The 13,288-nt window shown below is 45.0% G+C and overlaps 1 protein-coding gene across 2 annotated transcripts in view; it reads left to right on the forward strand.

Annotated features, from left to right (window-relative positions):
* TBC1D31 (TBC1 domain family member 31) overlaps nucleotides 1–13,288 on the forward strand; it is a 696,792-nt gene that overhangs the window by 536,267 nt on the left and 147,237 nt on the right. For both annotated transcript variants that reach the window (XM_086966171.1, XM_086966170.1), the window contains exon 17: nucleotides 12,253–12,345. In XM_086966171.1, coding sequence (XP_086822297.1) covers nucleotides 12,253–12,345 — 93 coding nt within the window. The remainder of the gene's footprint in view (nucleotides 1–12,252; nucleotides 12,346–13,288) is intronic.

A 13,288-nucleotide genomic window follows, 5' to 3' on the forward strand; every position in this document is an offset into this window, starting at 1 on the left:
ATTTAATGGTTGTTGGACTTGGCCCTTTTTGCAGGGTCATCCCTGACATTTTTGCCTTCCTCCTATATTTTTTCTGACCTGTTGTTGGCTATTTTATGACTCTGGGCACTTTACCACTGCTGATCAGTGCTAGAGTGCATATGCTTTCCCTAATATAAATTAATGTATGAATTGGTGATTTCATGATTGACTGGTTTGGTTTACCTGTCAGACCATAGTACAGTGCACTGAGTGTGCCCAGGGCTTGTAAACCAAATGCTGCTGGTGGGCCTGCAGCACTGGTTTTGCCACCCACTGAAGCGGCCGGTAAAAATATGTCTAAGGTCTGCCATTGCAGAGCCTATGTGCAGTCCTGTACTGCCATGTTGACTGAGCACGTGCACCCACTTGCCAGTCCCTAAACCTTCCCTTTTCTTCATATCAGACACCCCTATGGTAGGCCCAAGGGCAGGGTGCATTGTAAGTATAAGGTAGGACATGCCCTGGTGTGTGGCATGTCCTAATAGTGAATTACAGCCATTTTCGTTTTTCACTATTGTAAGGCTACCTGTTCTCCATAGGCCAGAATGGGCATTTAGATTATTACATCTTATAATCATAACTGACTCAGGTAACATGGTATAAATTCGAGTTTAGTATGCCTGAACCCAGAATGATAAAATACATATTTTAGTAAAGTTGGTTTTAACATTCTGTGTTTGAAAATACCACTTTTAGAAAGTAGGTATTTTCTTGCCTAACTAGCTAAGCCGGCCTCTGCTAGGTTGTGTATTCCTTATCTTGAGTTTGAGTGACAGGGCTCAGTCAACCCAGTGGTGAATAGAGAGATCTGCATCTAGATGGGAGGGTGGAGTTGCACCAGGGACCTGAATAGGACTGTGCCTGCCCCCCACAGTGCAGACTCCTCCCCCTGTGGTGCGTCTGATGTCTCTGCCCTGCACTGTGAAAGGAGAGAAGGAATCATGTCAACAGAGTGCTCCAGGGCTATGCTTTTCTTCCACAATGCTGGCTCCACCTCCTGTGGGGCATCTGATGTTTCTGGCCTGCACTGTGAAAGTAAAGAAGGAGTCATGTAAACAGAGTGCCCCAGACTGGTTTGGACTGGGCAAAGGCCCCTCTACCCTCAGAGGACAAAGGATTTTGGGGTATAAATGTTGGGACCCCGATCCCAAGAAATTAGATCACTTTTGGACAAACAAGAAGAAACCTTTACTGAGGAGAGTAACCTGAAGAAACCGAGCTGAAGTGCTGCTTGGGGGATTGGCCTGCAGTGGTTTCCTGACTGCCAAAAGAAGGAGCAAGGAACTCTGTGTACTTTATTTCAACTTGTAAGGATCTCCAAGGGCTTGAGAGAAGAGCTTGCCTCCTGCTGAAGTCTCAGGGACAACAGACTTCAACCCACAGCTCCCCAAGAGTTCTTTGGAAGTGGCTGCTGCTGGTTTTGGCCTTTTGAGGGACTGCATATCGCAAGGAGCTGGAAGCGCGACTCAAGAGGAAGCGTGTCACCATCGCAGCCGCTGCCGTTGCATTTCTGAACAAGGATGTCGCCACTGTAGCTGACTCATTGCACCGCATCGAGAGAAGCATCTCGCACCGAAGAAGTAGCGTGTCGCCATCGCAGCCGCTGCAATCGCATTTCTGAACAAGGATGTCCCCGCTGTAGCTGACGCATTGCACTGCATCGTGCGGAGCATCTTGCACCGAAGAAGAAGCGTGTCGCAGCCGCTGCCGTCGCATTTTTGAACAAGGATGACGCCGCTGTAGCTGACTCATTGCACCGCATCAAGAAAAGCTCCTTGCATCCATGGAGAAGCGTGCCGCTGTCGTCGCATCTCTGAACAAGGGTGTTGCAGCTGCAGTTTCCGCATTGAGCAGAAGCGTCTCGCATCAAGGGAGAAGAGTGTCGCCGCCATAGTCGCATCTCTGAAAAAGGGTGTCGCCGCTGCAGCTGACGCATCGAGCCGAGACTTCTCGCAACATCGAAGAAGCGTGCTGCATCTGGTAGATCTTCACGTCTTTACGTCTTTGCACCCGAACTTAGCCGCATTTCCATCGCTGCAACACTTTTGTTGTGGAAGCATCACGCATCGTAAGGTACATTGACTTAGTGTCGCATTTTTAAGAACAGAACTAAGCTAAAACTACCATTTTAAGTACAGTATTGTGGTTTTTTTTCGTTTGTGGTCTTGTGTTAAGTCTATATAAAGAAAACTTATTTTTTGTATAAAACCTGTGTGGTGTCCATCTGTAGTGCAGTCACTTCATTACTGTATGGGGTCACAAATGCTTTACACACTGCCTCTGAGATAAGCCTGTCTACTCGTTCCAAGCTACCAAGGGGGTGAGCAGGGGTTATTTTAGGAGTGTACCCCCTTACCCTGACTAGACGCAATGGTCCCTATTTGTCACAGGTACTTACCTGTGCCAACTAGAGACCCCCAAATCTAACACTGGTCAACAGTTTTATTACAGGTGGATAAAAAATAGCTTTCTTCAAGGAGGAAGGTAGATCATCTACAAACAAGGAAAATAGAAGTGGTGACAGCACGCACCCCTGTTTAAAACAGTTGTGGCCCTAGCAGCCTGTGTACTCCAAGGTCCTACTGTAATTTGTGCCTAGGTGCTTGTGTGAAGTGCAATTAAGAGTTTGAGTATGCTACTTGCAATATTCAAACTTGGCTCAGTGGAGTCCTTGGCGTACTGCATCAGAGGCTGATTTAACATCAACAAACTTCCTTTGTAGACAGCTGTGCATGTAATGTAATTCAGTTCAAAGTTGTGATGTGAGCTGTCCTGGTCTTAACCCTGCTTGAACCTTGGGTATGAGGGAACTAGTTGTTACCTAGTTCTCAAATTCTTGCAGGGCTAACTGCTTTTTGTATGTGATTAAAATGTCGACATAGAAAATGTGACTATATTTCTTGCCCTTTCTTGTAAACCACATTTGGATTGTGATCAGATCTGGCCACTTTACTCGACTTAGTCGTATAGACGGTCTTCCTAATTTCTTTGGACTGTTCCCTACCTAATCGAAGTCCTTAAAATGCAAATCCAAGTTTTCAAAACATTGTCTCAACACAAGTGATGCCGCATACAGTTTGTCTTGATATTATTCTCCCAGGGAGTTTGTGACAAACAAGTTACTTACCTTCGGTAACTGTATCTGTAAGAGACATATGTGAGTTATAGATTCCTCACCTTAGAATTACCTCCAGGCGTCAGACTGGATCCAGGAAATTTTTTCTTACCAGTACCCCTGCACATCGGTAGGTGGCATCGGTCGACTCCATGTTCGCCGTTGGCGTCGTGTTCGCCCGGGATAAGATGCGGTGTCTGTTTAGCCGCTGCTCCAGCGTGCTGACGTCAGTTTTGACACAACTTTCCACGCCAGAAGTGCAGAGCCATGCAAGACACTGACCACTGGTATGCTAAAACTAGGGCCCTGCACGAGAGCCCCTGTCCCTAGAAGTCAATTCGCAGAGCTGGGAGGATGGGTGGGGCGGTAAGGAATCTATAACTAACGTATGTCTCTTACAGATACATCATTACCGAAGGTAAGTAACTTGTTAATCTGAAAAAGACTGTTAGTTATAGATTTCTTACCTTAGAACAGATTCCCCAGTAATACCAACCCGGAGGAGGGTCTGCGAACCAAGCTTACACCAGAATGTCCTGGAGGACTGAAAGGATAAAATAGCCGTCCCTTCGGACTTGGCTGTCCAGGCAGTAATATCTGGTGAACGTGTGCAAGGATGCCCACGTGGCTGCCTGACAGATGCCAGGGAGTGGAACTCTGCATGCAAGAGCAGTGGTGGGTGGCAGCTGTAGCTCTGGTGGAATGAGCTCGGAGCCCCACTGGAGGTTCCTTTTTCGCCAAAGCGTAACAGACTTTAATACAAAGGACAACCCATCTAGAGAGGGCAAGCTTTTGAACAGCCCGACCTTTCTTGACACCCACGTACTCAACGAAGAGTTGATCATCCACCCGAATTCTTTTGTGCAGTCAAGTAGAAGGACAGTACACCCTTTAGGGTCCAGATTGTGGAGTCTCTCTTCCTCCTTGGAGGGGTGAGTAGGTGGGAAAAAGGTGGGCAAAGTAGTGGTTTGTCCAATTTGAAAAGGTGTAACCACTATTGGAAGGAACAATGGTCTTGTCCTAAGCACCACTTTGTCCAGATGCACAGAGAAGAAAGGGGACTTAGAGAAAAGAGCTCACTCACTCTGCGAGCAGAGGTGATGGCAACAAGGAAAGCTGTCTTCAGAGTAAGGAGCCTGAGAGGACAGTTTTGAAGTGGCTGGAAGGGAGCACACACAAGATAAGTTAAAACAAGGTTCAAGTCCCACTGGGGCATTACAAAGGGAGCTGAAGGAAAGAGATGAGTAATATCCTTAAAGGACCTATTTGCAAAAGTGGACTTGAACAAAGTTGAATGATCTGGCAGCCGAAGGAAAGCAGAGATGGCCGCATGATAGCCCTTAAGAGTGCCCAGGGAAGAGCCCTGCTGGGCCAAAGAAAGTATATACAAAAGGACCACTGAAAGAGGGGCAGAAAGGGGATCTATAGCCTTTGCTGTGCACCGTGCCACAAACGTATTCCATCGACGGGCGTATACCATTTTCGTGGATGGACGTCAGGCTGCCAAGATAACATTACAGACTTTGGGTGGAAGATCTGCCCTAGTCTGGAGGTGGGAGACGACAGCCTGGGGCGAGCCGGCCTTCAACAGCCAGTCATCGTGATAGGGGAAGATGAACACCTGATCTGCGCAGGCGAAATTCGACCATGAACACCTGAGGGGCACTGGTAAGGCCAAATGGGAGCACAGTGAACTGAAAATGCTCGTGGCCTACCGTGAACCGTAGGTAGTGCCTGTGAGCTGGCAGAGCGGGATGTGGTGAAAATAGGCGTCCTGCAAGTCCAGCTCCACCATCCAGTCTCCAAGGTCGAGGGCAGTCGGGACCTGAGCCAACGTTTGCATTTTGAACTTCTCCTTCCGGAGGAAGCGGTTGAGGGCCCGAAGGTCTAAAATAAGATGCAGGGCTTTGTCCTTCTTGGGCACCAGAAAGTAGCGGGAATAACAACCACAACCTACTTACGGTGTAGGAACCCTCTCAATAGCTCCCTTGGCCAAGCGAGCAGAGACTTCTTGGTGGAGAGGATCCAAATGATCCTCCGACATGCAATCGAAAGACAGTCTTTCCCCTAGTCTTGAAGGGGAGGGAGTAGACCGTTCAGACTATTTGCGAAACCCACCTGTCCGACGTGATGGTTTGCCAGTGGGTGAGGTAATGGCGAATACTGCCACCCACTGGCTATTGGTGACCCTGAAAGGTCGGACTAGGAAGACTTGGAGGAGGATGCATGGGGAGAAAAGGTGGACTGTCCCGCCACTGGCTCCCAGACCCTTGTCGAAGGATCCTGCATCCGCGGCCACGCAAAAGCTGGGCATCTTTCGTGACCCGGTGGCTGCACTGGGCCGGAAGTGGTGGGGTACCCCTTCCGTAGCCACAATAGGGGCGAAAAGCAGACTGAGGTAGACGGGACGACCCTGCAAGGCCCAAGGATCTGGCCGTAGCTCGGGAATCCTTAATGCGTTCTAGCTCTGAGTCTGCTTTGGCACCAGAAAGGTAACTGCCATCAAAAGGCATGTCCAGCAAAGTTGACTGGTCATCCCCCGAAAAGCCAGACGTCCTCAACCAGGCGGAGCGCCAAACCATGTACCACAACTTCCGAAGGTAGTTCAGAGCACCCACCTGGACCTTGGTGGCTCAGTTTAGTGTTTTTTTTTCAGTTTAGATGAGCAGCATAAGTGACTGCCTGATTATGAGGCTCTGCTATGTGTATCGGGACCGGGAACAACGCTGAGCCGACTGCCAGGCCTCCAATAGCTTTCAGGACCGCTCCAGTAAAGACTTTGGATTCGTGGCCCAGCAGTCGGAGCACGATTTCGGATCGTGGTCGCGCTCCAGGCACCAGAGACACACGAGGTGTGGGTCCGTCACAGACATCAGTTTGTGACCGGCCTCGCAGGGCTTGTTGCAGGTCCAACAATGGGACATCCCTCGCGCACCAGGAGCCGAAGGCTCAAAAAGAAAGTCGAAAAAAGCTTAGTCAAAAAGCGACTAAAGGGGAAGCTCTTTACGGATCTGCACTAGGCTGGGGCTGAGAAAGGAAGAACTGGCGTCAGCTCGCAGGGGCTCTGTCTAAGTAGACATGAGGCGCCATCCGGGCGAACACGACGCCGGACACAGAGTTGACAGATGCCACCTACAAACACGCAGGGGTACTCCTAAGAAAAAATTCTCTGGATCTAGTCCTTAAGATAAGGAATCTATAACTAACAGGCTCTTTCAGATCAGGGAGATAGTGTGGTGTCTTGGTGTTGTAAAACCATCAACTACTAGTTTCCAAAATTACTTTGATCCTTATTCTTGATGGCATTGTTAATCTTTTGTTCCAAACATGAGTGATCAAGTGCACACCAACTTCACTGTTTAATCCCCTTTCAAGTAAACATTTCAATTATTTAAACTTTTTTGGGTGCAGCCTGGACAGCATGATCTACCCTGATACCACACACTTGTAGAAATTTCAAACAAGCATTTACAATGCAACGGTCTCGCCTTTGCAAAAGTTAGAGCTATTAGCATTGTAAATTACAACATGTTTATTTGCGTGTTGGTTTTGTAAACAGATAAATAAATGGCATTGTCATTTACAATGCCAATAGCTTAATCTCTTGCAAATGCGAGACCTATTGCATTTGCACACACATACACAGAGAGCCAGTCACACACACAGAGAGCGACTCTCACACACACAGAGCCACACACACACACAGAGAGCCACAAACACACCCAGAGCCACAAACACACATAGAGCCACACACACACACAGAGCCATACACAGAGCCACACACACAGAGCCACACACACACACAGAGCCACACACACACACAGAGCCACACACAGACAGAGCCACACACACACACAGAGACACACACAGAGACACACAGACACACACACACACAAAGCCACACACAACCACACACAGCCACAGACACACACGCACACACAGAGCCACACACACACACACAGAGCCACACACACCCACACAGCCACACACAGCCACACACTCAGAGCCACACACACACACAGAGCTACACACACACACAGAGCCACACACACAGAGCCACACACAGAGCCACACACACACACACACACACACACACACACACACACACACACACACAGAGCCACACACACACACACACAGAGCCACACACAGAGCCACACCCACACACACACAGGAACACACTGAGTAGTCAATACCTTTTCACAGGTACATATAAGAATTAAAGAATGGGATAGAGACAAACCCACCAATTGCTAATTTGTTCAACATGAAACCCAAGATCAATCACATTTGAGAGCACCTTGGAACATATCAATTGAGGATGTGTGCTGTGCAACAATCTCGCTTGTAGAGATTTTAAAAAGATACATGTTGCTCCATCTACGATAACAACCAAGGCCACATAGGGTAAATATAACTGACTTGCCTCTTGGTTCACTAACAATATGATCATTAAGTTTAGAAACCATCATTTCTAATAAATAATCTGTATATGCTGATACAATCTAATGTAAGTGAAATAAATGGAAAGACATACACTGCTTTTACTTCTGAAGGGTGTATATCATTTTACTATATGGCATTCATTGCTTAATTTAAATGCCAACCGTGTTGATGGCTTGGCTAGTGGTATGGCTCTTAACAACAATAAAGAACATTGGTTTGACTCTGGTTCAGATCACCGTATTAATTTATTGGCTTTCCCGTTTCTATTCACTTGGCAAACAGTTTGACATTCAAATGGGTCTCCAAAGTCGCTGTGTTGCACGGTTATTCAGTCATACTATAATTCCACCAGGAACGTTAATTCCTAGTCCTGAATTGCAGATGCTATCTAACAAGCCTGACCTATAACTGACACACTGTAATTCATATAGAAGGCCAAGAAACGTGTGCATTATACAACTCTCTGGAAAATACTTATGTACGGGGTTTCATATTGTGCAGACAGAACCTGATGATGTTAGAGCACTTCACAAAAAAAGCAGCAGTTTACATAGGAATAGTAAATTACATCACCAATGCAAATAGAGTGACAAGATACAAAGAAGTACAAAGGTAAATGAAGTATCATACAAAATCAAAGGAAGGCAGCAGTCTTCATAAATCCATAGCATAGATTTTGCCCTAATGTAAGAAATGAAAATCTGCTCCTCTTACAACGATCAGTACATTGAAATAAATAATGCATTCATTGTGTCTGATGTTAGACTGAAAAGAAACTGAAGATTTCCCCGGGCATATCAGGGATTCTTCAGTGAATCCTCAAAGTTTCTGTCATGTGAACGGATGGGCGCTGGCAACCAGAGAAACCAGAGGGGACGGTTAGAAGAGGACAGGCTGATACGAGTTCGTACATCGGACAAGACGGAAAAGTCGAAGGGTGAGCTACTAACAGGGTCAGTTTTATTCCTGAGTTCCATAAGAGAAGATAGCTTCAAAACAGAATCAAAAGTCATTTTTCATTTCGCCTCTTTGATCATTTATCCTTCCCCTAACATATTGTTGCGCATCCTTAACAGGTTGCCTCCTTTTTGCCCATTTTTTGCCGTTATCCCGAGCCCCAAACATAACCTGACCTGCTCAGCCGCTAAAAACAATTCACTTCCTGGTCGCCTCCTGGTGACGTATCTTGCGGTGACATTAACGGGTGACGATATCAACTTTCCAGACAACTCTGCGCATGCGTACAGGCACAGTCCTTAACCGACTCTCCAGTCATTTCCATTGAACACCGCTGTGTGACAACTACTGCTTCGCAATGTGATATGCGCACTCGCGTTAAGGGATGCCCAAGAAACCACTGTCATAACCAATATTATCGGCCATCTTAAAACGTGTTGAATGTGACAAAAGTCATGCCTCGAGTTGAAATTATGTCCATATTCCACCTTTAAAACGTGTTTTGTTTTCACAAAGCATGGCCGTAACTGACACGTCTGGTTACTTTCTCCTCGATTCCGGCACTCAAAGATAGCAGTCTAATCCAAAATGAGAAAAAAAGTGAAGCCCGTTTTCTGTGTTAATGCCAACTAGGCACTAAGGGGGCGTGTTTTTCTTTCTCCCCTCAGCCCAGTAAAGTGACACACACCCGCACTACAGCTGGGGCTCAACAGAGTCTGTATGTGCAAGGCAAATCATTGGGGCGACTACGAACACCCGAGGGCATGAGGCAGAAGCGCCATGGGGCCACCTTTCTAGCCGTCAGCCACCCACCCGCCATCTTGTTGTGTCCCCTCCCCAGGCCTGGCGCTTCGTTGGCTCCGCTTCAGCGCTGTGTGAGGATGCCGGCGGGAGCTGAAAGAGGTGCTGCGGCCTCTCGCGCTGCGCTCCTTCCGGCTGACGAGGCTGGGCCTGGGCGCTCCTCCTCACAGCCAACAGCACAGCCCTACCGGACACACACCGCCCCGTGCAGCCACAGTCTCCCAGTGAACACACGCTGCACAGGCGAGCACACGCACGGCCCGCAGTCAGCATGTTTTATTCACATGGCTCTCAAGAGCTGCCGCACCTCAGCAGCCAGAGCTCCAGTGCATCAAATCAAGGAGGTGAAAGCCATAAATTACAAGCGCTCGCCATCTCCAAACCCCGTCCTTTTCAGACTGGGGGGCGTGTTTTTCTTTCTCCCCTCTTCTCCATTGGCTGGAATGTAAACAACAGGCGTGTTTTTGACTGTTGTTGTTACATTTCAGCCAATGGAAAAGAATGAGAACGAAACGAAAAAAACACTCCCCTCAGTCCGAAAAAGACAGGGCTTACCCTCACTACTAAGAAATATAAAATCTCACCAGCGAGACTGCGCATGTGCGCAGCCTACGCTAGCCGAGACCTAAAAACTGGAATGAAGTTTCACTCCTTTGACAGACGCACAGCGTTATTCATGATTTTCACAAATATAACACTAACATGTTTCAAAATTGCTTTATTCCTTATCCTCCAACAATTCAGTTGCTCATCATTTTGGTTCGTTTGTTTGTCATTTCACATGTATTTAAACAGATATAACGTATATGTCAATTCAGGCCTTCTTTTGGCGTGCTCCAGAACAAGGCCTGGATTGGCACATCTTCCTCCGACTTCACTTAACAGACAGCCTACTTAAACTGCTTTAAAGAGTTCTCATAGTTGCTAAGATGCGCATTTTGTTGTTAACATCTGCCTTTCGGTTTTTTAAATGTGACCCCCAAATTTCTTATTTAATGGTATATGACAGATCTGTATAGAGGAGAAGTGGAGGTTTGCAGGTAGGGCTGGTAGACTGAGCGGTGATCGTACATGAGAGTTGGATTGTTCACCTCATATGTAGATGATCACTCCCCCCAACTGATCTAAAATATCAAAGGACTTTATATACCTGTGTTTTGCTCAATTGTCTGAAAAAACTAACTCTTTTATACGAACTAGCGTTTTTTCAAAACTTTCCATAATGAAGATTGTCTCTTAAACCAGAGGTCACAGAATTGGAGCCATGATGAACACTTCTTTTAAAAAAAACATTTCTGCATCCAGACATTACATTGTACGTATAGGTGGTGATTCCTGCTTTTTATTTCAATTTGAGCTTTTGCAACTTACGTCTAGATGTTTATATACCTCCTGATGTTGTGTAATCTATTGGAATGTAAGGCCTCTTCAGTTGGTCCTGACTAGGTTGTTAGACTAGGTGGTTAACATAACTATTTGTCCATATATTATTTAAATCTATTGGAAGGTCTGACATTTATTCTTCTAACCCTCAAATTCAGGCGGTATTAGATGCATCATTAATAGGATAGTAACCTTACTTGACAGTTATTTATGTGTGTGGTCCTTTGTCGGACAGGGTGAGACCGCTCAGTTGAAACTTTCAAAGTAGTCAGGCACTTACTATGTTCTTCCCTCTGGTATGGAGGAGGCAAGTGTTGAAACTTAAAGATATTACACCTGTCATGCACCATGCTAAGAAGTGTGGCTGTTTGGTCTGCATCAGGCAGTCATTTATGCTGCTCATCTAAAATGAGCTACCAAGGTCCAGGTGGATGCTCTGAGCTGCCTTTGGAGGTTGTGGCACTTTTACCCAAAAGTTGTTTGAGGATGTTGTGGATTTATGGAACTCACAAAGTGGATTCCGAGTGATGCAGTATTAGTCTTGTGAAACTATCCGGATTAAGAAAAAAATCAGATAACCATGACACTAATGACAATGAACTCTACCAGGAGGGTATGGAAGAAGTATCTATTTTCCCTCAGACAAGAGAATCCTTACAAGTTGCCCTTGTTTCCTTCCCAATTGTGTGAGGATTCTGAGAGGTTATTATTTTCGGGCTGTATGGGCTAGATATACAAGTATGAAACGTTTTAATTCCAGCAGGTGGTTGATACTCTGGAACTGGTAGAACAGTAACCATTGATCCTGTTAATGGTGGTATTTGAGCTTCCATTGCAGCCATGTAATGAATGTTTGCAGCTATCTAATCCAAAATGTTAACTCTGCCTTCCTCAGGAGCTTTTATTGTTTATGATCCCCTTAAAAGGTTTGGTGAAAACACTGCCTGTAGAACCTTAAATTTCTGTGCTGTGGCCCTTTGACAAAGTACGAGCACAGTTGATGACTTTACCATTCGAGACTTTTTTTAACTGTAACTTCAAATATTAGCATTGGCACCAATTAATTAAAGTGCAAGAAACTGTTGAATCTAAGTTATTTTACACTGAGCTCCGACTAAGTTTAAAGGTTAGGGTAGAAAAGTCACCTAACTTACGCTGCACAGCAAACCAACCATGGTCCTTATAAACTTCAAATTACATCCATTACTTTATTTGGTACAGAGATTTGTAATCTGTGCTATGTAAGTGTCCATGAGAATTACCATCACCAGTAATGTGTTTTTACTTTTACATCTTCGAAATAGAAACTCGTGCAGTACAGTTGAATCTGGAGTATGGAATAACTTAAAATTTAAAAATAAAAGTCTAAATCCTGCTGAAAATAACACTCTTTCCGCTAATTTTCTGTAATAAGGTATTTTTGGCCTTTTCTAATTTCAAAATGTATTATGCACTGTCCAATTCATTCAACACTTGATTTAATCCGGATTGCTACTACACTGTTTGTAATGTGCATGTATATCTTCTAGATGCATATGCGTGAACAGGAAACTGCCGCTGTAGTTCAAGATATAGAAGTCAGAGAGCTGGAACTTGAAGCACAAAGGCGATTTTTCGAACAGGTTAGCAATTATGATTTTCAAACCTTTGCGCTTTGTGATTTTGAAATATTTCTGAAATACTAAATTTGTATCATTATAATTCATGCTAATGTAAGTCTTGGGAACGCTTACATTTTAAGAATCTACTTGTACTGTATTTAAATATACTCTGTACAACTAGAAAGTGATCTGCGACATTTGTCTTTTCGATTGCTTTAAATCTGCTAGAACTTGCATTCATGTTGTGGAGGCCAAAAACATACCTCTTCAGAGAGCCCAGTGGAGATTGAGTGCCGAGAAGAGCAAAATGAAAATAACTGTTTTCTTTTAATATGGTGTTTAAAACTTGAAGAAAACAGTGGTGAATAGTAACTTTTCCAACAAGTTGAATACAGTTCTTCAAAAAGTACATAGCTATTAGTGCAAGATGGTAGTGTGATGTGATAATACCATACAGAGGTGTTATATACAAGGTACGGAATGCTATTCAATGAGGATTCTTGCAGATGTGGAACAGTTTCTCTGAACTGTTGGCAACAGATCCATGCTAAATTTGTAATAAAACCATTGCAGATCCAAACAGAGAAGGAGAAGATGGAATATCCAACAGTAGTTGCTTTAAAACGATGCTTATGATGCTGAACATTAGTGTGACCGAGTTTGAGCTGAAAAGTTCTCTGCGCAGAAACACAACACAACTGGTTAAGATCTTTGGACATGCCTACTCTTACTTTCATATGCCTACCTACTGAGCCCATAGGTTTTATACAATATGAGCCTAATGAATATGAAGTCTTTATCCACATCCAGATGAGCTAAAAAAAATATAGTGGGCCTGTGGTAGTCATCTTGTGGTTCCACAATATACACTCCTCTTCTTATTTAGTTAATTGCCTGACAACAACGTTATCTCAAACCTAATCGCATCCAGCTCAGTGATGGTTTTTCATCGTATTTTGAATTT

Source organism: Lissotriton vulgaris, chromosome 4_1 (assembly GCF_964263255.1).
Source record: "Lissotriton vulgaris chromosome 4_1, aLisVul1.2, whole genome shotgun sequence".
NCBI lineage: Eukaryota > Metazoa > Chordata > Amphibia > Caudata > Salamandridae > Lissotriton > Lissotriton vulgaris.